We start from the raw sequence: 23,624 nt of genomic DNA, 5'->3' as shown, positions 1-23,624 counted from the left end.
TGATGCATTTTGGGAGGACTAACAAGTTAAGGGAATATACAATGGATGGTAGGACCCTAGGAAGTACAGAGGGTCAGAATGACCTTGGTGTACTTGTCCATAGATCACTGAAGGCAGCAGCACAGGTAGATCAGGTGGTTAGGAAGGCATATGGGATACCTGCCTTTATTAGCCGAGGCATAGAATATAAGAGTTGGGAGGTTATGATGGAGCTGTATAAAACACTAGTTAGGCCACAGCCTGAGTACTGTGTACAGTTCTGGTCACCACACTATAGGAAGGATGTGATTGCACTGGAGAGGTGCAGAGGAGATTCACCAGGATGTTGCCTGGGCTGGAGTGTTTCAGCTATGAAGAGAGACTGAAAAGACTAGGGTTGTTTTCCTTGGAGCAGAGAAGGCTGAGGGGGGATATGATTGAGGTATACAAAATTATGAGGGGCATTGATAGATTAGATAGGAAGAAACGTTTTCCCTTAGCAGAGGGGTCAATAACCAGGGGACATAGATTTAAGGTAAGGGGCAGGAGGTTTGGAAGGGATTTGAGGAAAGATTTTTTCACCCAGAGGGTGGTTGGAATCTGGAACGCACTGCCTGAAGATGTGGTAGAGGCAGGAACCATGACAACATTTAAGAAGTATTTAGATGAGCACTTGAAATGCCATAGCATACAAGGCTACGGGCCAAGTGCTGGAAAATGGGATTAGAATAGGTAGGCCGGCACAGACATGATGGGCCTAAGGGCCTGTTTCGGTGCTGTATGATCCTGTGACTCTTCACCTGCCGACTGACCACAGCAAGTGTTTTTGTTACCCGTGTTTTAACCCCTTGTGGTTTATTTGTCAAATAAACAGACAGATGACAGGTTTTCTCATAGGTAAAATTTTTTTTATTTTAAACAAGTCCCGAAATGATTGCAACACCAGTAACGCACTCTTTCGCTCTCACACGCACTCTCAAGAGAAGATAGATAGTAAAGTACAGGGTAAGAGGTGTTCAGAGTTCAGGTGTAAAAGCCTGTTGTTTCAGGAATAACAGAAGGTGAGTTTTTAAAGTTGCAGGCCTGTTTACTGCTTGTCTGGTAATCATTGGGCTGTTGCAGTCTCCTGGCGGTTCACTTTGGGTTGAAAACAGTGCTGATATCTTAGGGCAATTCTCACCGGTAGAAAAGTCGTTTTTGCAAAGGCACTTTCTGGTATCTGCTTTAGCTAGCTTCCAGCTCATCTCAGCAGGGCTCAACTGTATTGGCTCAAATTGATTTCTCTCTCTCTCAGCTGTGCTGGAATTCAAATGGCTTTTTTTGTTGTAGTACTGCATCTCTCGTCCTGTCCTGAAACGAGTCCCCCTTTGTTCCTCAAAACGATTACCTTTTAAGGTGAATTTTTTTTAAGGGTTTGTTTTGCCCATGTGGCTTCAGTTTTCAGTCCTAGCTGGGCTGTATAATTGCCTTGATGATGGCCCCACTCTGAGATGATGAGGGATAGTCACATTCCATTGTAATGGAGGTTATACAGAGACGAGAAGTCTGAAAAAAGTCTTGTCTCATTGTGTTTGAATACAGCCCACATCCTGGTGTGATTATCTGTCTTATTTCCATGCAGACGGAGTTGATCTGTTTTCAGTCTCAATAGACAATGAATGTGGATTACAGTGTCGGAGGTGGTTTGAGTCATGACTTGTCCTCTATATTGTTGACCGCACATATACCAGTGTCTTTAAAATTGTTCCACTTTTTTTTAATAACTCTTCAGATTGTTTCTGTATTTGCATCACTGCACTTCTCGTAAGCGTGACACATGGCTCTAGTTCTTTTACTGCTATAAACCCAGTTAACATGATACTGTATGCTTTTACCATGTGCAGTGCTATTGTTGCGACCGAGGAGGGAGTAAAGCACTGTCAATTCAGTCCCATTACTCCACAGGTCTCAGCATATTATTAAAGTTTACAACTACCTACCGGAAATTAGCCAAATTAAACACTTTAGTAACCCCCAGAATAAAACGCACCAAACCAGGTATCTTTAAACAACAACATTTTAGCTATTTATTAATAAACTAAATCTTAAACAACATTGAGATAAATTTATGTCTAAAGACTTTATAACTTCTTATTCCTCCAAACCCTCATGCACACACACATAAGGCTGAATTTTACCGGCCCCTTGACACTGCGGGTCACGGCTTGGGGGCTGGTAAAATGCTGCGGGGAGAGGTCCACCTCGACCCCCGACATCGAGATGGGCCTGCCACATTTTACCATCGGCGGCGGGACCTCGGTGTGGCACCCCCCGGCGGCAGTGGTGGCACCACAATTAGCATATGGTAATGCTTACTTACCTGTGCTGATTATGCAGCTTGCCGCCTCTCCACCGACACTGCCGGATTTTTCGTTGAACGGGCGGCTGTCATTTGCCATCCCGTTCACGATCTGAAAAGCCTGCGGGTCCTCACTCTGCATTACGGAAGGCAGGAGGGAGGGGGGATACACAGGGGTCTAACTGCATTTTTAAAGGCAGGAGGGAGGGGGGCTACACAGGGGTCTAACTGCATTTTTAAAGGCAGGAGGGAGGGAGGATACACAGGGGTCTAACTCTGCATTCTTAAAGGGAGGGGGTCTGGGATTACTGGAGGGAAAACTGTGCTGGCATAAAGGGAGGTACCGTGTACCATCCCTCCGTTAACAGTGTACGCTCTGTGTTTGTGAGGAGGCAATTGCACACTAGGCACCCTGTGTGTGGGGAGGGTGCAGAAAGGGCAGGAGCATTAAGGTTTTATGGATGGTGGGGGCAATCGATTCAGCTTGTAGAATCTTGATGTGGTCGTGTTGGGCCACTCTGAGTGTTGGCCAAGATGGGCAATGCCATGGCACGCCACATTGTGGATCCAGGAAAGCAGCTGATGTATCCGTCAACACCAATCCATGCCCTATTAGGAACCTTTGAATACATGCAGGGTTCAACTTTATTTATTACATGGAAATAGGTATGGCTGATCCTACATTGTGTGATCCTCTGCACATGAGGGTCCGTATGCGGCAGAGGCAATATCAACAGGCAGGTGTGATCCATGTAGAGGCCCCAGGTCATGAGCAGCAGCCCCCAAGGGGAGCCCGCCATTACGATTGCTGTGCATCTACAGGCCCCACATAACATGCCATCGGATGTCAGAGCACCAGTGTCAGAGGTGATTGTGCATATAGAGAGGGTGGTGACATGTCTCTGTGCCCTGCTCAAGGATGACCTGCAGCCCATGGGCTCCGGTGGACATCCCATGCCTTTGTTCCTCATAGTGGCAACAGTTCTCAAGCCTCTGCAGCCTTTTAGGGGCCCACCAGAGACCTTTGTGGGGTCACACATTCAGCAGTGCACTGCTGGATCAGGGAGGTCACCAATGCCCTGCATCGGAGGGCCAGTGAGTATGTCTGCTTCAGGGCGGACTCTCACAGCCAAGCCCAGAGGGCCATTGGTTCTGGCACCATTGCTGGAGAACCATAGGTTGTAATGTTCATAGACTGCACTCATGTGGCCATCTACTGCCAGGCTACCACCTGCAGACATCACCATTAAAGGAGCCCTGACAATCTAGGTGAAGCTGGTATGTGAACACTGCAGATGCTTGCAGCGAATATATGACCACTTCTCAGGCAGCTGCCATGACACCTGGGTCTTGCGCCAATCTCGGCTGCCACTGCTGTTCACTGAACTGGCTCAGATGGAGGGGTGACTTCTTGGAGATAAGGGCTATCCTTTGTAGACATGGCTCCTAACACTGGTGAAAGACCCCACTACTGCTGCAGAGGAGAGATACAATGCCAGCCACTAAGCTACATGAGCCACCATTGAGCAGGAGATCGGCTTGCTGCAAGAGCGCCTCCACTGCCTGTATGGATAGGGTGATGTCCTGTACTAAGGGCCAAAAAGGCCAGCTCCTTTCTTTGCTGCTCTGTACAACTACGCACCCAATAGGCCTGGCATGATGAGGAGAGATGTCAATGGAATTCCTCCTTGGACTATGGGGACGCTGAGGACCTACAATATGAAAGATGCATGGGAGGGCAGATGGCACCCAGGCTCTGCACATAGGGCTAGCAGTGATGTAGGGATGTACGGAATTGGCTTATCAGACAAAGGCTGTCTGCTCCATAGGAACTGACATGAGCTCTGTAAGCCACACATCACCCTCGCTCATCAGCTGTGCATCAGTCCACATCTGCAGCATCTCTGTGTAAACTATTACAGGTAGCAGCTGACTGAGCCAGTGTCCATGTCACTGCATCCGTGGAGTTGCTTACGTGTAATGGTGGCATGGCAATGATGTTATTGCATACGTTGGCTCTTCTGAAGGGCCAACGGTGCAAAGAGATGTGACATTGGCGCCACATGCTGGCACACATCATTCGCACAGAGAAAATGACACACATGTTGGTGAGGAACATTTAGTGAAAGATGTATTTACATTGCTGTGACACCCGTGCATTCCCATTTGTGTCAGTGAGTTCTCTGTAAACCTCTGTAATATCTTTTATGGTGTATTTAATTCTCACGCTTTGGAATGTGCAAATTTAAGATTATTCACCCAAGTGCAGCACGCCTACAAGAAGGAATGTTACATTTGAGTGGAAGAAGAGGATCGCAACTTCACTGGACACTGGGACACAGCAGGGTAAGTATGTAGCAGCAAAGCAGAAAGTGCTGGCGGTCACTCAGCAGGTCAGGCAGCATCAGTGGAGAGCGAAGCAGAGTTAACTTTCAGGTCTGTGAACTTGGACAAGTTAACTCTGCTTCTCTTTCCACAGATGCTGCCTGACCTGCTGGATTTCTGCAGCACTTTCTGCTCTGCTGCCAGATTAACAGCAGCCCCACTCTTCAGCAGTGAGATAAGTATTCTTTGACAGCTGTCAGGAAGCAGGTGCTGGGGCGCTTAAAATAGGTTCCCAGAACTTGCTGCACAGCTGCCAAAGACTCTCTCACTGCACCGAATGTTCCGCCTCTCCCTATGTAATATCACGGAGGCTCTGCGTCGGCTGCTAAGTGCGGAGGCTGCGCTGAGTTCAAAGGGCGCTGCTGCGAACGGAGGCACCCAATAAAATTCAGCCCATACATTCAAAAGCCAATGGTTAACCGGTTTAAAAAAAAATGTTAAAAATTAGATCTGTTTCTTAGGAATAAATAAATAGCTGGTTGTAAGTCCTGGTGAGTTACAATCCCGGTTGGTGAGGTGTCCCAGAGTTGAATAGTCAGATGCCACTTGAAGTCTCCAGGCAAATTTGACTAATAGTCTATAATGGATAGGCGTTCAAAGTACAAAGTTCAGCTGCAGCAGGCATCACCACAGATCTTTCAACAAGGAGTATAGCAACAGGTCTATTTGGATTTTAAAATTGGCAGTTTATTAGTAGAAACTTTACGAAGAATTCCCAAACTCCCAAAAACACAAAAAATAGCAGAACGTCATTCCTGAGGCAGAGATGTCTTAGAGCTTGGAAGTAAAAAGGAATTTTCTATCTCCAACAAAGCAAAGATTCCTTCCTAAGGGTTTTCCTCTTCAAGCGAAACACAGCCTGTAGACCAATCTAGATTTTCTACTGAGAGAGACAAATTCTTCCTTCCTTCAGTGAAAGCATGCATCACTGGACTGCCAGTTCAAACTGGTTCTAGCCAATCTTTACCAACAGTCAACTGATAAAATATGACATGTGACTGCATCTCTCTTGCCGATGCGCAGGAGACAGGCTTGCTGCTTGCACACACTGTGCCCAGGGAATATAACAGCTTCTCTCAGTCTTAAAGATACACAATCCCCCTTAGTTTTTAACAGAGGAAAAAAAATCCCATGACACTATACATAGACACTGAATTTTGTAGATATAAATGTATAATTACAATGAAATTGTTTATCTATTTAAATATTATTGTATAGCTTTTTATAAACATTAATTCTCATATAATATCTTAAATTCTAACATTATTATGCAATAAAGATATCTCATTATATGACTACAAGAATGGATGAGGCTTGACTGAGGGTCAAGCTGATCCACAAAAACTGCTACTGCAAATCTTGTAGCTATTGCAGCTGCTTTTTGGTAGAGAAAAAAAATCAGTGGTCAGAAATCAATGATGGTGAATCAAAAGAGCATATTAAAAAAAAACAGTACTGATAGGCAAGCCCAATAAAAATAATGAACCCAGTGCTTTTGTGGTATAAAGTTGCTGACATTTTGGCTCTGCATTTTCAGTGACTGGAGCACTTGCGCTTGGATCTATTTGTTGATTCATGCAAACGTGAAAGGCAGGAAGCCAAGAGAGGGAACAGCTAGATCTTGCTCATTGCTCGAGTCAAGTTTGAACTAGACAGGTCAGGCCGGGGCCTGAGCTTTCAGGGTTGTTGCATCTGAGATATGAGACCTTCTTGAAAATTGCTGGGCTACGTTAAGCTGTACGGGAGAAAATTATCAGCCATTCAATGAGTGGTAGCCCTTTCTGTTGAGGAATCTGATTGGCTGGTCAGTCAGTGCCTTCATGGCTACATGGGTGCAATCGATGACCCCCTGGAACTCAGGGAATCCATCAATGGAGGCAAAGACCAAAGTGTCTGTGCCTGCGCAGGCCCATCCGTGTCAAAGTGGATGTATTCCCCCGCCCTCTGTAATGCGGCATCTGTGACCTGCCTGATGGCCTGATGAGCTGCCGACAGTGAGATGCCACCTAGGTTCGCAGCTGATCTCTGAAATGAGCCAGCTACACAGAAGTTTAGGGCAGCGGTGACCTTGACGGTTGCAGGTAAGGGATTGCCATGGGGGCTGTGAGGTCTCAGATTATTGTGGATCAGAGCACACAGATCCAAGACCACTTGCCTGGGTAGGCATAGCCTCTTACAGCACTGGTACTCTGTCATTTGCAGGTAGCTGACTCTTGGGCAGTTGACCTGATGTCTTGGGTAGCACCTTCTTCCTCTTGCAGCCCCCTGCGCTGTGCTCCTCTGTCCTCCTTCTGTCCAGAAGGTTGCATCTTCCACAGCACCTTCCAAACTTGCAAGCTCTACCACCTAGAAGGACAAGGGCAGCAGATGCAAGGGAACACCACCACCTGCAAGTTCCCCTCCAAGCCACACACCATCCTGACCTGGAACCATATAGTCGTTCCTTCACTGTTGCTGGGTCAAAATCCTGGAACTCCCTTTCTAACAGCACTGTGGGTGTACCTACCCAACATGGACTGCAGCGATTCCAGAAGGCAGCTCACCATCACCTTCTCAAGGGCAAGTAGGGATGGGCAATAAATGCTGGCATCCCATGAACGAATATTTTTTTAAAATGTGCTGAAGTTAATCCTGGCTGTTCTGTCCAATGTCAGAGGGGTCTGTTCCCATCAAATCTTCCTCGGCTGGGCTTTGTGCATTCACCAGGCCTTCCCCTGCCAACCCCAGCTGCCCCAATGATGCCAGTGCACTCATGTCCCTTGCCATAAGAACATAAGAAATAGAAGCAGGAGTAAGCCATTCATCCCCTCAAGCCTGCTCTTCCATTCAATAAGATCATGGCTGATCTGATTGTGGCCTTAACTCCACTTTCCTGCCTGCTCCCCCATAACCCTTGGCTTCCTTGTCAATCAAAAATCTGTCTAACTCCGCCTTGAATATACTCAATGACTCAACCTCCACTGCTCGCTGGGGAAGAGAGTTCCAAACACTAACGACACCCTGAGAGAAGAAATTACTCCTCATCTCCCTCTTAAGTGCGAGACACCTTAATTTGAAACTGTGCCCCTAGTTCTAGATCCCCCCACGAGGGGAAGCATCCTCTCAGCATCTACCCTGTCAAGCCCCCTCAGAATCTTTTTCAATAAGATGTTTCAATAAGATCACCTCTCAATCTTCTAAACTCCAATGAGTATAGGCCCAACCTGCTCAACCTGTCCTCATAAGACACACCCCACATCCCAGGAATCAGCCGAGTTAACCTTGTCTGAACTCCTTCCAATGCAAGTATGTCCCTCCTTAAGTAAAACCAAAACTGTATGCAGTACTCTAGATGTAGTCTCACCAATGCCCTGTACAGTTTTAGCAAGACTTCTCTACGTTTATACTCCACCCCTCCCTTACAATAAAGGTCAACATTCCATTTGCCTTCCTACTTGCTGTACCTGCATGTATGCTGGCTTTATGTGATTCATGTACAAGGACACCCAGGTTCCTCTGTACTGCAGCATTCTGCTGTCCTTCTCCATTAAAATAATATTCTGCTTTGCTATTCTTCCTGCCGAAGTGGACAACCTCACATTTTCCTACATTATACTCCATCTGCCACATTTTTGCCCACTCACTCAACCGATCTATATCCCTTTGCAGACTCTTTGGGCTGAATTTTACTAGCTCGCTGCCGATCTCGGTGGAGAGCTTCTAAGATGGTGATCTGCATGCGCAGCTTTTACTCCGCTGAGTCTCTGCGATATTATACGCAGTGGCTCTTTTACGTAGTCGGGGTGTACCGCCCCCCCACCACCTGATGACGTGGAGGGGACAGGCACTCCATCCCCGGCAATGGCGTCCGGTGCCACTGCGCAGGCGTCGGAGCTATTTTTAAAGGGCTTCAAGCCCTACTATTGAATTTTAATTTTTAAAGTTATGGGCAGTATAAATTTAATTAAAAAAATTGAATAAAAGATTCAAGCCCCTCTCCCCCACTGCAATGACTAAACAATTTATTACATGCTCTCTCCCCCCAAAAAATCGTACCTTGCGATCCCGACCTTCCCCCCCACCAAAGTTTATAAATTATGAACTTAACGCCTTCCCACCATCCCCAGACCAATTGAAAACACTTAACCCTGCTCCCTCCCTGCCCTGAAAACTTAGCTGCTCCCTCCTCCTAACCAGTGATCTGCTTTGGATCTCCAAATGGAGATCCGAAGGCACGGGAGTCCTGAATATCGCAGGGGGATGGCCAACGGGAACAGGAAGGTCATTAATACATTAGTTTGCATTAATTTAAATATTTAGATCTTGCTCCTATCGCTGAGTGGCGGGGGTGGGGTGGGGTGGGGGTGGCGCCATGAGGCCTTGCCGCTGGCCATAGTATGGAGTGGGGCCTTCCCGGCATCGAGGCCCCTGGTTGGCCTCTCCGGGAGGCATTTTCTGGGCCCCCCCACCATAACCCTCGATATTGGGGGGCCCGGTAAAATTCAGCCCTTTGTATCCTCCTCACAACTTGCTTTCCTACCTATGAGTGAGATAGAGATTATGATGAAACAAAAGAAAAGAGTGTACGATGCATCTCAGGTGAAATTATCAAGTGAAACCAGGCCATATACAATAAGTTGAGAAGGGAGGTGAAGAGGAAAATAAGACTGGATAAGAGAGAATATGAGAATAGAATGACAGTCAACATAAAATGGAACCCAAAGATCTTCTGCTGGCATGTAAATAGTAAGCGCTAGTAAGAGGTGGAGTGGGGTCTATTAGGGACAAGGAAGGTAATATATGCTTAGAAGCGCAGGGCAAGGTGAATATACGCAATGAGTACATTGTATCAGTGTTTACTAGGGAAATGGAAGCTGACAAAATATCAGTAGAAGCAGAGAGAGCAGATGCAATGGATAGGATAAAAATTGAGAGGGAGGAGGTACTAAAAAGGCTGGCTATGTTTAGGGTAGATAAGTCATCTGGTCTGGATGGCTTGCATCCCAGGTTGCTAAAGGAAGTGGGGATGGAGATAGTGGAAGGGCTTTTCATAATCTTCCAATCTTCCCTGGATATGGGGGAGGTGCCAGAGGATTGGAGAGTGGCAAATGTGACACCCTTACTCAAGAAAGTGTTTAAAGACAGTCCTAGCAATTACAGGCCAGTTAGGTAACATCAGTTGTGGGTAAGGTTTTACAATCAATAATCAAGGAAAATATCAACAGACACTTGAATTAATTAATAATAGCCAGCATGGATTTGTAAAAGGCAGATCATGCTTGACTAATCTAATTGAAGTTTTTGATGAAGTAACAGAGAAGGTGGATGAACGGAATGCAGTGGATGTTTTTTATATGGATGTTAAGAAAGCATTTGATAAGGTTCCACATAAAAGGCTGGTTAACAAAATTGAGGCTCATGGAATAGGAGGGTCAGGGTCCAAATGGATAAATAATTGGCTTAAGGACAGAAAACAGCGAGTCATAGTAAATGTTTGCTTTTCAGACTGGAGGATGGCAGATAGTGGTGTTCCCCAGGGGTCAGTGCTGGGACCACTGCTTTTTTTGCTATATATAAATGACCATCAGCCTAACCATCAGCCTCAAGAAAACGAACATCATGGGGCAGGATGTCAGAAATGCTCCATCCATCAATATTGGCGACCACGCTCTGGAAGTGGTTCAAGAGTTCACCTACCTAGGCTCAACTATCACCAGTAACCTGTCTCTAGATGCAGAAATCAACAAGCGCATGGGTAAGGCTTCCACTGCTATGTCCAGACTGGCCAAGAGAGTGTGGGAAAATGGCGCACTGACACGGAACACAAAAGTCCGAGTGTATCAGGCCTGTGTCCTCAGTACCTTGCTCTACGGCAGCGAGGCCTGGACAACGTATGCCAGCCAAGAGCGACGTCTCAATTCATTCCATCTTCGCTGCCTTCGGAGAATACTTGGCATCAGGTGGCAGGACTATATCTCCAACACAGAAGTCCTTGAAGCGGCCAACACCCCCAGCTTATACACACTACTGAGTCAGCGGCGCTTGAGATGGCTTGGCCATGTGAGCCGCATGGAAGATGGCAGGATCCCCAAAGACACATTGTACAGCGAGCTCGCCACTGGTATCAGACCCACCGGCCGTCCATGTCTCCGTTATAAAGACGTCTGCAAACGTGACATGAAATCGTGTGACATTGATCACAAGTCGTGGGAGTCAGTTGCCAGCATTCGCCAGAGCTGGCGGGCAGCCATAAAGACAGGGCTAAATTGTGGCGAGTCGAAGAGACTTAGTAGTTGGCAGGAAAAAAGACAGAGGCGCAAGGGGAGAGCCAACTGTGCAACAGCCCCAACAAACAAATTTCTCTGCAGCACCTGTGGAAGAGCCTGTCACTCCAGAATTGGCCTTTATAGCCACTCCAGGCGCTGCTTCACAAACCACTGACCACCTCCAGGCGCGTATCCATTGTCTCTCGAGATAAGGAGGCCCAAAAGAAAGATAAATGACTTGTATTTTGGAATATAGAGTAGAATCTCAAAATTTGCTGATGAAACCAAACTTGGAGGTGCAGCAAACAGTGAGGAAGATATGAACTACCTGCAACAGGACATAGATAGGCTAGCAGAATGGGCAGAGCGGTGACAGATGGAATTTAATACTGACAAGTGTGAGATGATGCATTTTGGCAGAAGGAATAGGGAGAGGCAATATATATTTAATGGCACAGTTCTAAAGAGTGTGCAGAAAGAGAGGGACCTAGGGGTGCATGTGCATAGATCTTTGAAGGTGGCAGGACATATTGAGAGAGTGGTTAGTAAAGTATATGGGATCTTGGGCTTCATAAATAGAAGCATTGAGTGCAAAAGCAAGGAAGTAATGCTGAACCTTTATAAAGCTCTGGTTAGGCCCCAACTGAGTATTGTGTCCAGTTCTGGTCACCACACTTTAGGAAGGATGTAAGGGTCCTTGAGAGGGTGCAGAGGAAATTTACCAGAATGATTCCAGGGATGGAGGATGTTAGTTACAAGTTTAGGTTGGAAAAGCTGGGGTTGTTCGTCTTAGAACAAAGAGATTGAAGGGAGATTTAATATAAGTGTAGAAGATTATGACAGGCTTAGATAAATTAGGCAAAGAAAAGTTGTTCCCATTAACAAATGGCACAAGGACGAGGGGACACAAGTTGAAAGTTTAGGGCAAAAGGTGCAAGGGCAATATGACGAAGCACATTTTTATGCCACGGATGGTAATGACCTGAAACTCACTCCCCAAAGGGTGATGGAAGCGGAAACAATCAATGACTTCAAGAGGAAATTGGATGGCCACATGAGAAAAATAAACTTGCAGGGATATGGGGAATGAGCCGGGGAGTGGGACTGACCAGATAGCTCTGTGGAGAGCCAGCATGGAGCAATGGGCTGAATGGCCTCCTTTTGTGCCATATGACTCTATGATTCAATCTTCGTATCGTCAGAAAATTTGGCTGCAATATGGTCGGTCCTTTCATTCAAATCATTAATATTGTTACGACCGAGGCATGAGGAGTGCACTGTTTGTTCTAGTTCCACTTCTCCACAGGTCAAAATATATATTTAAATGCTTACCCAGTTACCAATCCAGTCAATCATGGACTCTGTTTCCATCCCAGCATAAAATACACTAACTAGGTTTCTTTACTAAACAAAAAAAATCCCAGTTTATTATAAAACAAGTCTTAACCAGTAATGAAGCAAAGCACTAACACAAAGATTGAAATATGAAAGTTCACTTTTACCTCAGTCCCCTGCCCCACATACACACACACGGGTTAACCGAAATATAGAGATTTTCTTTTTAGAGCTCTGATATAAAGAAAAAGATAAAAAAGTATACTTTGGCCAAATATTTGCTAATTCTTGAAGAAAAAAGAGAATATATGGAAAGATGTCAGTTGTCCTTCTTTGGTTTGGGGTCACAAATATTCATAGATGGCTGTTACTGGGATCTTTCTAGAGAGGTTCTTTACAGGAAACGTTGAGGATCAGTTTGGCAGGCTTTTCAGGAGAAATGCAGCAGCAGTTTCTCTATTTCTTGCACTTGATTCTCAGGAGGTTCTCAAACAGATGGAAGAGGTTGCTGATGGTGACTACTCTCTTGACTGGTTTTCTCCAATTGCCTTCAAAACAGTTCACACCCCAATACACTGTCCAAAGAGATCAAAATCCATATCTCAAGAGTCAAGCCTCCTGACCCCTATAAATCTTGACCTGTCACTTCTCTGTAAACATCTTTCCCAGCTCAAAAAAACCCCTGAACCTATCTGAAGACAGGTGACTTCCAGTAAATGTTGTTTCAAACACGTGACCCTTGTAAAAAAAAAATCCATGGAATCCTTTTCAGTTTTAAAACACAAGTCTTCAAAATTTAATGAAAAATGGAAGCACTTTTGTAACAATATAGATTTAAATAGTTGAGGCCCTGGCACTGATCCCTGTGGGACTCCACTAGTTACAGTTTACCATCCTAAAATTGACCCATTTATCCGGACTCTCTGTTTCCTGTTAGTTAGCCAGTCCTCTATCCATTCTAATATATCACCCCAACACTATGAGCTCTTATCTTGTGGAATAACCTTTTATGTGACATCTTATTGTATGCGTTTTGGTAATCCAAATATACATCTACTAGTTCCCCTTTATCCACCCATCTTGTTACACCCTTAAAGAACTCTAATATATTTGTCAAACACGATTTCCATTTCATAAAACCATGTTCACTTTGCTTGATTGGTTCTGATTTTCTAGATGTCCTGCTGTTACCTCTTTAATAATGGCTTCTAGCATTTTCCCAATGACAGATGTTAGGCTAACCGGCCTATCATTTCCAGCTTTCTGTCTCCCTCCTTTCTTGAACAGAGGTGTTACATTTGCAGTTTTCCAATCCACTGTGATCTTTCCAGCATCTAGGGAAGTTTGGAAAATTACAACCAATATATCCACTATCCTTGCAGCCACCTCCTTTAAGACCCTTGGATGCAGGCCATCAGGTCCAGGGGACTTTTCAGCCTTTAGTCTCATTAGTATTCCTATGACTTTTTCTGCAGTGATAGTGATTGTTTTAAGTTCCACCCTTCCTTTTGCCTCCTGCTTTTTTACTGTTCTTGGGATGCTTTTTGTGTCTTCTACTGTGAAGACAGATACAAAATACTGTTTCACAGCCTCTGTCATTTCCTCATTTCCCATTATTAATTCCCCAGTCTCACCCTCTAAGGGACTAATGCTCACTTTAGCTACTCTTTTCCTTTTTATATATTTCTAGAAGCGTTTACTGTCTGTTTTTATATTTCTTGCTACTTTTTTTCTCATACTTTAATTTCTCTCTCTTCATTTATTTTTAGTCATCCTTTGCTGGTTTCTAAAATTTTCCCAATCTTCTGGCCTACCACTAATCTTTACAGTATTTTATGCCTTTTCTTTCAATTTGATACCACCCTTAGCTTGCTTAGTTAGCCATGATGGTGCTTCCTTTTGGTAGAGTCTTTCTTCCTCAATGGAATATATTTTTGTTGAGAGTTATGAAATATCTCCTTTAATGTCTGCCATTGCTTCTCTACTGTCTTACCTTTTAGCCTGTTTTCCCAGTCCACTTTAGCCAACTCTGTCTTCATACCCTTGTAATTGCCTTTATTTATCTATAAGGCACTAGTTATAAACCCACATTTCTCAACCTCGAACTGAATGTGAGATTCTATCATGTTATGATCACTCTTGCCTAGATGATCCTTTGCTATGCGGTCTTTAATCTATCCTGTCTCATTACACGTTACCAGGTCCAAAATAGCCTGGTTCCTGGTAGGTTCTTGAATGTATTGTTCTAAGAAACTGTCTCAAATGCACTCTATGGACTCATCCTCCAGGCTACCTTTGCCAATTTGATTTGTCCTATCGATGTGAAGGTTAAAATCACCCACAATTATTGCCGCACCTTTCTTGCAAGCCCCCAGTATTTCTTGATGCATACTCTCCTACTTTGTAGCGATTGTTAGGGTCTATAAACTACTCCCACCAGTGACTTCTTTCCTTTGCTATTTCTTATCTCCACCCAAACTGATTCTACATTGTGATCTTCTGAACCAGGATCACTTCTCTCTATTGTACTGATCTGATCCTTTATCAAAGAGCTACCCCACCTCCTTTTCCTTTTCCTTTCCTCCTATCCTCCTGAAATATCAAAGACCTTTGAATATTCAGGTCGCAGCCTTGGTCACCTTGCAACCATGTCTCTAATGGCGATCATGTCAGACTCATTTATTTCCATTTGTGCTTTCAATTCATCCATCTTGTTACAAATGCTGTGAGCATTCAGATAAAGAGCCTTGAATGCTGTCTTTTTACCATTTTTCCCTACTATGATCTTGTTTGGTGGTGCACTCTTATGTTTGTATACTCTTTCCCTTCCTGTCACACTCTGGTTCTCATAACTCGTATCATCAGCTTGCACTGTTTCCTTGTCCTTTCTTTTTAACTTTCCAAATCTGCCCTTACGGTAACCCTCCCCCCCACCCCCCACCCCACCCCGCCTATATAGTTTAAAGCCCTCGCTACCTCCCTAGTAATGCGATTGGCCAGGACACTTGTCCCAGCGCAGTTCAGGTGAAGGTCGTCCCAACAATACAGCGCCCTCTTTCTCCAGCATTGGTGCTTGTGCCCCATGAATTGAAACCCACTTCTCCCACACCAATCTTTGAGCCATGCATTTAACTCTCTGATCTTGTTGACCCTGTGCCAATTTGCTCATGGCTTAGGTAGCAATCCAGAGATTATTACCTTATGGTTCTGCTTTTTATTTTATCCCCTAGCTGCTCATACTCCCTTTTCTAATCCTACGTATGTCGTTGCGACCCACGTAGACCACGACAACTGGATCCTTCCCCTCCTACTCCAAGTTCCTCTGCAGCCCCGAGGAGATGTCCTTAACCCTGGCACTGGGCAGGCAACACAGCCTTCGGGACTCATGCTGTTGACTGCAGAGAATCCCCATAACTATATTGTCCTCTACTTCAACTACATTTCCTTTTAACTCCTCCCACTTGACCAGCCCTCTGCACCATGGTGCCAGGGTCAGTTTGCTCATCCTCCCTACAGTCCCTGCTCTCATCCACACAAGCTACAAGAACATTGAACCTTTTGGACGGTTGCAAGGGCTGAGGTTCCTCCACTGCTACCTTCTGGATCCCCATACCTGTCTCACTTGTCATACCCTCCTGTCCCTGACCACAGACCAAATCAGAAGTACCTAGTCTAAAGGGTGTGACTGCCTCCTGGAACAATGTGTCCAGGTAACTGCAGAAGGTTGATTATTTAAATACTATTATGAGGCTGCTTGCCTCAGAATTAACCACCATTCTAAATCTAACCCTGTTTAGCTGAGTTTTCAGGTCTTGGGAAACTCAACAGTTAAAGGGAGGTGAGGACTGCTGGATTCAGGAGGTAAGTGCCTTTTCATTTACATGCTGGATCCATTTTATCTGCTTCACCCACCTCTCATGATCAGGCAACCTCCAATCCTTTTGACCTCCTCCCTGACCCTTTCAATCTCCCTTCTGACCTCCAATGTCTCCTCTGCCCAGAACCTGATACTCCCAAGGCAGCTCTCAGGGAAGTAGATGGTTTGGGGGCAGGTTTCAGATTATTAACACTTTTATATCCCATCCAAATCAAACTGGCCCGTTTTTGGGGGTTAAAATTTTATCCTGCCTTGGGAGATGAGAACGGAGGTGGTGGGGGAGTGGGGGGGTGGGACAAACAATATGGCAAGGGGTGCCTTTCCCGATGATGTCCTGTCCCCCTGCCATTTTGTTCATGGCGGGGAATGCCGAGAATGGCCTTCCTGCCCCAGGCCAATTGACCACTTAGGGGCCTCATCCAACCTCCTCTCCAATTTTGTGTAGATGGAAGAGTCTGCTGCCATGTGGAGATGCCGCCAGTTCAGACCAGTTGGGTCGGAGGGGGGACCCTCCTTTGGGGGAAATCCATGGCCTCCGGAGGCACCTCCCCAGTGGTGATGGCCACACCCACTCCCCCCACCGACCCCCCCTCTCCCCCCCCACCCCATCACAGGGGCCTGCCTGACTGCCCCCGGCAACCCCGACCCCACTCATCAGGGACTCTGACATCATCTCCTCTGCAGGGCTCCTGCAGTACCAGCCGTAGCCACCACTCCTGATTGGCCAGCAGCTCTGGAGGAGGGAGCTCGTCCCTTAAAGGAACGATGTTCCTGATGGCGGGCAGTTAAATTGCGATGGTGGTCAGATGGAGGGCCGGGGTGAGTTCTCCAGTGCCTTTCGACCTGCTGCTGGAACCCCTGTCACCAGAATAAAATCTGGCCCTATGTGTTTGAAAAACTTAAAATATACTGCATGAAAGGAGCTTCCAGGACAAAGCGAATTTCCGTTACTGGCAGCATAAATCTAAATGACAAATTTCACCAAGCTAAAAAGGCTTAGATAAAAAGTCCATTGGTATCAATCCTCCTCAGCTTGTTCAGAACACTGCAATTCACCAGCTAACAAATGTTTGTTAGTGTAGGACTGACACAAAACTCCTGTAATGAGTTGAAAGATCGTTTCACGAACATTCAGCAAAACTATAGCCTCAGAAATCACTCAATATTGTTTTCATGAATGACGTGGAGACATTTTATTGGCTGGGCTATATAAAATGATTCTCCTGCTAGCTGCAGTGCTGGAACTCGTTTGTTAGGCCTGAAAGCATGGAGCAGGAATTAGGGGTGGGGCAGCAAGACTACCAACTGATGTTTTACTTCTTAATTTTTCCAAATGTCAGCAGAGGTAACTGGATGGTGACTTTATACATAAATCAAAATCATAAAGTTAAAAACGTTTGCAGTTTCTTTACTGGCACAGTTGGAGATATGGGCTCCATGAGGCAAATTAAAATTAACGGCTATTACAACCCCTATTCAGCAAGTGCAGTCGAACAGACTGCCATGGTAAGTTCTAGGAAACACCTGGTTACTAGTGAGGCCAAGACATCATCTCTAAGTTAGGAAGTGTCAATTAGAATATCGAATTTAATGTCAAATTAGGCACAGTAAACAAAATAAAGGGAAAGACGGATGGGATTATGAGAAATAAAGGAAAGAAAAAATAAAAATCACATTTTTACTTTTTAAAATCTCTGACAATAATCAAAATTTAAAGGAATGAGACTCCATATGTGTAAAAGCTAATTTTCAGTGCCAGAGAGGCTGTTTGACAGGAATTAAGACTCACTCTACCATTTAAAGGCCACTGAAACTAGAATGGAGAAGCCCTAAATTTTTCTGGTGATTTTAGTCTGTATCTATGAGGTGAGTACAACTTCACGCCATTCTATGTATCTGAACGATGAGTGCCTTGGCCAGTTGCCATTTTTGGGAAGTTTATGTAGGAATGTTGCATCTTGGGTAGCAACTTCCAGATTTCCGTGTTTAACTGCAGATGTGCAGTTGCCACAAGTTGCTGTCTGAATTCCATGTAATTTCTGTGTAAATTACTGAGTGCTGTTAACCTCATTGTTATTTCTACAGCAAAATCTACCCTGTTGGCTAATACTACCACCCCCTCAACTCAGTGACCTCAATGGCCTTGCCCCTCCCTATTTCTGTAACCTCCTCCAGCACTACAACTTTCTGAGATCTCTCTGCTCTTCGCGTTCTGGCCGTTTGTGCATCCCTGATTTTCTTTGCTTAACAATTGATGGCAATGCCGGCCAGGCCCTAAGCTCTGGAATTCCTTCGCTAAACTTTCATCTCTCTCGCTCTCTCTTCTGCTATCTCCTTGACCAAACTTTTGTTCAATCTGCCCTAATATCTGCTTAGGTGGCTTGGTGTCAAAGTTAGTTTGATAATGCTTCTGTGAAGCTCCTTGAGACGTTTTACTACGTTAAAGTCTCAATGTATAAGCAAGTTGCTGTTGTTATCGTCGATGCCAAATGATCACTTTTACAGTAAACTGTAATATTTATTTCTCTTTCCATGTGGGAATATTTCCTCAGCACAGAATGGCTTTTAGTTTTGTAAATAATTGTTTTAAATTGATCACTATTCCTGCTGCCATATTCTTTGGGTGTTGCATGCCTGGATGTTAATAAGCTAGCCGCCTATAATACATAATGGGTGATCTTTAACTACAAGATTCGCTTAATGTTGTGCATAGGAACCCCATTCTTTGAAAGTCCAGCATTACATACTGGCTTCCCAAAGTGGCGAGTGCTCAGGATACCCTCATCCATATCTTTGTCACATTCAGACTATTCCAGTGCTCTCCTGGCCAGCCTCTTATTAGCCATCCTCCATAAACTTGAGTTCATCCAAAACTCTGCTGCCTGTATCTTGCTCTGCACCAAATCCCCTCACCTATCACTCCTGTCCTCACTGATCTAAATTGACTCCTGGTTCCCCAGTGCCTCCAATTTCAAATCCTCCCCATTTCCCTCGCCCCACAATTGGTGGCCGCGCCTTCAGTCACCAAGGTGCCACGATCTGGAATGTTCTCCCTCAGTCCCTCTGCCTCTGCACCTCCCTGAATTATAAGCCACCTCTTTGACCAAACTGTTGGTCTTCTCTCCCAATATCTCCTTTGACTCCGTGTCCATTTTTCTTTTTCGATTATATTTCTGTGAAGCCTCTTAGGATGCTTTCTACGTTAAAGGTGCTTTATAAATGCAAGTGTTTTTGTTAAGGCAGTCTAATTATAACTGCCATTCTGTAAAATGAAACAGCTATTTGATCAGACTTTATCTCACAGGATGTTTACTGGTTCAGCCTTCAGGGAGATTGAAGAAGTGAAAGACACACGCATCCAGTTCAGATCACAAAGGGAAGCAGTTGTTATGAAATCAAAGGTAAATTATTTAATATATATGTTTGTTTTTTTAAAAGTCTGATTATCTACCGATTGCAGTGCAGCCAATTGGATGAAACATCTGGCAAATGAAAGTTGGTTTTATCTACACTCAGCTGACTACTGTGATGGAAGGTGAGTAAACATAAAGAAAGGAATATATTAATACAGAAACACAAATAGAATGTCTTTAAGAACTGGCCAGATTATTACAGGAAGGTCAAATGCCTATTTCCCTGTGATACTTGTCCACCAATATTTGTGTCTCCATTCTTTTTGCTGCGAGTGGCAGAGTATGTCCAGTTTACTTTCCTCTGTCGGTACCAATAATTGCTTTGTTCCATTATTATGCTGATAGACCAGAAATGTAACCCAAATTTTTCATGCAAGTGAAATAACAATAGTTGTGGTGAATGAAATTAGTGTTGAGAAGGCACTGAGGGTGTTAATGAGTTCTGACACGTGGTTAAACTAAGAAGTCCTGATGGATCTGTGGTGGTAAGATAATGAAATTAGGCAGGTATCTCTCACACCCTCACAGATGAACAGAAGTCTAAATTGTTCAAGAATAAGTAGCTAATTATATATCATCAAAGATACAAAACAAAACAACAAATGTACTCAACTTGGTTGAGCTAATTCCCATTAAAATTATCCCACACTGTGTAGAATTTTAGAGCAGCAACATGTAGGACTTCCTGTTGTACCACTGTGAATGCTTTACTCTTTCCTTAGGTCCATTTCATTTTGCTTTGCTATTTACTTAATATAATTGAAACATTTTCAGATATCCTGCCAAAATCATTCTATCAAGGGTGATTTTTATTCCTGTGTCCAGGCCGGAATGGGGTGGTAGTGTGCTGACAATTTGGGTGCCACAATTACCTGTTCTTACTCAACAGCCATACGGGTGCCTGTTAGCAGATTTGCTGGACAGCCATCGGGAACAGGAACTTTGGCTTATTTTACTGTTCCTTAGCCCAAGGTGTTGAGGCCAATTCTAATGCATGAACTTTTGCCCCAGCTGGGCTCAGCTAAATTAGCATGCATTGGGAAACATGCTTAGGATCTTCTGGCTTGTTTAACTTTATGATGCAGAGGGCAGTGTCCTGACTTAGGCTCATTAGAGGAGGAAGTAAAAATTTCAGTACTTTGCAATGATAAGCATCCAGGAAACTGATTTACTGCAAATCAGTTGCCTAAAAGTGAATAAAGTGATTACCAAAAGCTGCTACATTTTTTGCCATACTCACCAAGGAATGTGACAATCTGTAGCCTCATCCCTTTGTGTACGATCAGAAACAATGATACCTTTTCTGAAAGGAAAGCATAAAACTGAAAACATCATTGACCAACAGCAATAATGTCATTTTTGACACTATCATCAGAACTGGAAGCCTTTAGCCTCTGATGGACGTGCAGACTATCCTTCTCCATATTCAGGCATCATTTAAAGAAACACAGCAGTTTATAATAGAGAATCCTGTGTGCGATGGAATTGGTCTAACATTCTGCTGCCACTACAAGGAATCAGATTTTGTAATGTAAACACAGTGAGCTAGCTTCTGGAGGTCGGCTTTCGAAATCCAAATCAAACATGAGCCAGTATATAAGTGGCTTAAAACCTGGAAATTATGAACCAACTTCCTCCCCCTTGCCACCTTCCTCCTCCATTCTCTCCCACTTTCCTCCCCTCCTTTCTTCCTATTCATCATCTTCCTCCTCTCCCTGCCAATCAGGAGGTTGTGAGTCCAGGAAATTTGAGCACAAAATCTAGGCTGACAATCTAGTACAGTAGTGAAGGAGTGCTGCACTGTCAGAGGTGCTGTCTTTTGGATAAGAAGTTAAACCGAAGTGGCTTAGGCCCTCACAGTTAAAAGACCCCATGATATTATTTGAAGAAGAGCAGGGGAGTTCTCCCCGGTGCCCTGGCCAATGTTCATCCCTCAATCAACATCACTAAAGCAAATTATCTGGTCATTATCATATTGCTGTTTGTGGCACCTTGCTGTGTGAAATTGGCTGTCATGTTTCTTGTATAACATTAGTGACTATGCTAATACTTCATTGGCACTTCGGTACATTCTGAGGTTGTGAAAGACGCTGTACAAGGCAGGACTTTCTTTTTTGGTTCAATTAGCTCTCCGCCCTTTAACCTTGCCTGACATGAAACTTGCCCTCACTCTTGGCGCCATGAGAGGTCGACTAGTAATATGGTAAAGATCATACATCTGTACCTGCTTCCTCTTAACTTTTCTCATTATAAATTCCCATGGCCAAGTAAATTTGTTGCACTATGATTACCCACCCCACAAGTTCACACAGGCTGTTTCCATTATAAATGTGGCTATAGAAATTTAAAATGAAAGTACTGAAATAAGGATAGATTGCATGACTTTAAAAGAGGGACTGAATTACATTTGAATTTGGTTTTCCAATTAATTTCCTGCACTTTCCTACTGTTTCAACTGAAGACCAGACTTGGTCTTGACTCCATGGGGTAGTTCTTATCTTTGTGCGATAGTATAAAACAGGGGATAATGAATTAACAGGCAGTTTTACAATGCTCAAGATTTTTATTTCTATTGATGTCAATGGGAACGATGTTAAGTGGGCTGCTCAATTGCTACTTCAAAAAGCCAAAATCTACCCCATATTGAATAATATCTGGAATCATTTTAGGACAGTACATCTTGTATGTATTTCCTGTCAATCCCACTGAATAATAATTAAAAGTATTCAAAATTCTAAACAATTTTTGCCTTACGTTTGAGCTGATTGGCACATATCAAAAGCTCTTTCAGCTAATTGGCTCCTCTATAAATGCCATTTTCTAAACTGTTTCCAAAATACTTCACAAAATTCGTTCTGCTACCATTGTTATTTCCTTAGCAACTAAAATATATACTGTGAAAAATCATGTTTCTAATATAATAAACTAAATATCTTTTGTTCCACAATAACATGATCCTAACAAATTGTCTTCTGCAACTTTGAATGCTTTTAAAAGCCTGTGGTGCGAGTTCTTCAGTGTATGGATGACATTGTGGACAAATTTCACTGCAGGTATTAGTATGATTGTCTACAGTAAATCCGTGTTGTAGTGGGACATCTCAATCTTCAGTAATTACTAGAAATTATAAGGTTTTTTTCATAAAACCTGAAACCAGATGAAGCATGAACTTTGGAACCTTTTTGAGAGGTGTTGATAGTAAAGTTAATTTTCAGAGGCTCATTTTTAGACAGAAAGATGGGGCAAGACAGCAAAAGAGACAGAGACACACAAGAAACCATAGAAAAATATAGAAGTTAGAATTGATAATATATAAAACTTACCCATTGATCTGTTCAAACGATATTGGAAATGCCTGCAGTTCTTCTTGAGCCTGGGGCTTGAGTTGGCTCTATCCAGGTACTCTTTTGATAAGGGGAGAAGCAGCAATGTTTTTAGAAGTGGTAGGTTATAACTATTACAATTATTACATCTGTGAAACTATGCATCAGTGTAACTGATGTCAGCTATCTCAGCTTGCTGAGTTGCAGTGATGGGCAAAGTGCTATTGCATTAAGGCTGCAGCAGATCCAAGCTAAATGCCACACAGCAGGTGATGGGAGATCTTCTATTGATTTATTTGTTTGTTTTTAAGTATTGAGAATTGAATATATATTGCCACGATATCTAAAAATCATTTGTGAATTGTTCTCTGTTTAATGCATTATTAGAAACCCATGTAATTGTAATTATTAAATGGTTGATTTAATTGTGTGCTTTCATCGGAAAGCACAGGGTTAGTTTTCACATGTATGCTGATGAGACCCACATCTACCCCACCACCACCACCTCACTTGACACCTCCACTGTTGCTAAACTATCAGACTGCTTATCTAACATTCAATACTGGAAGAGCAGAAATTTCCTCCAATTAATTATTGGGAAGCCATTGTTTTTGGCCCCAGCTCCAAACTCTGTTCTCCAGCTACTGACTCCTTCTCTCTCCCTGGCAACAGTCTGAGATTAAGCCAAGCTGTTGAAAACCTTGGTGTCACATTTGACCCCAAGATGGA

The 23,624-nt window shown here is 43.9% G+C and overlaps 1 protein-coding gene and 1 long non-coding RNA gene across 4 annotated transcripts in view; one reads left to right on the top strand and one right to left on the bottom strand.

The window, feature by feature from the left end:
* The window catches only part of LOC137384719 (uncharacterized), an 81,709-nt gene extending 62,151 nt beyond the window's left edge, over window positions 1–19,558 (top strand). For all 3 annotated transcript variants that reach the window (XR_010977645.1, XR_010977646.1, XR_010977644.1), the window contains exon 5: window positions 19,464–19,558. This is a non-coding gene — a long non-coding RNA (uncharacterized lncRNA). The remainder of the gene's footprint in view (window positions 1–19,463) is intronic.
* Window positions 1–22,966, bottom strand: part of LOC137384718 (laminin subunit beta-4-like) — a 148,924-nt gene extending 125,958 nt beyond the window's left edge. Inside the window, exons 1-2 of the mRNA XM_068059036.1 lie at window positions 22,896–22,966; window positions 20,813–20,875 (exon numbers count right to left, since the gene is read on the bottom strand). Of these exons, the coding sequence (XP_067915137.1) occupies window positions 20,813–20,875; window positions 22,896–22,899 (67 nt within the window). The 5' untranslated portion in view covers window positions 22,900–22,966. The remainder of the gene's footprint in view (window positions 1–20,812; window positions 20,876–22,895) is intronic.
* Window positions 22,967–23,624: the final 658 nt, after the last annotated feature.

Source organism: Heterodontus francisci, chromosome 27, assembly GCF_036365525.1.
Source record: "Heterodontus francisci isolate sHetFra1 chromosome 27, sHetFra1.hap1, whole genome shotgun sequence".
Classification (NCBI taxonomy): domain Eukaryota; kingdom Metazoa; phylum Chordata; class Chondrichthyes; order Heterodontiformes; family Heterodontidae; genus Heterodontus; species Heterodontus francisci.
This window is presented reverse-complemented; position numbering and strand designations above follow the sequence as displayed.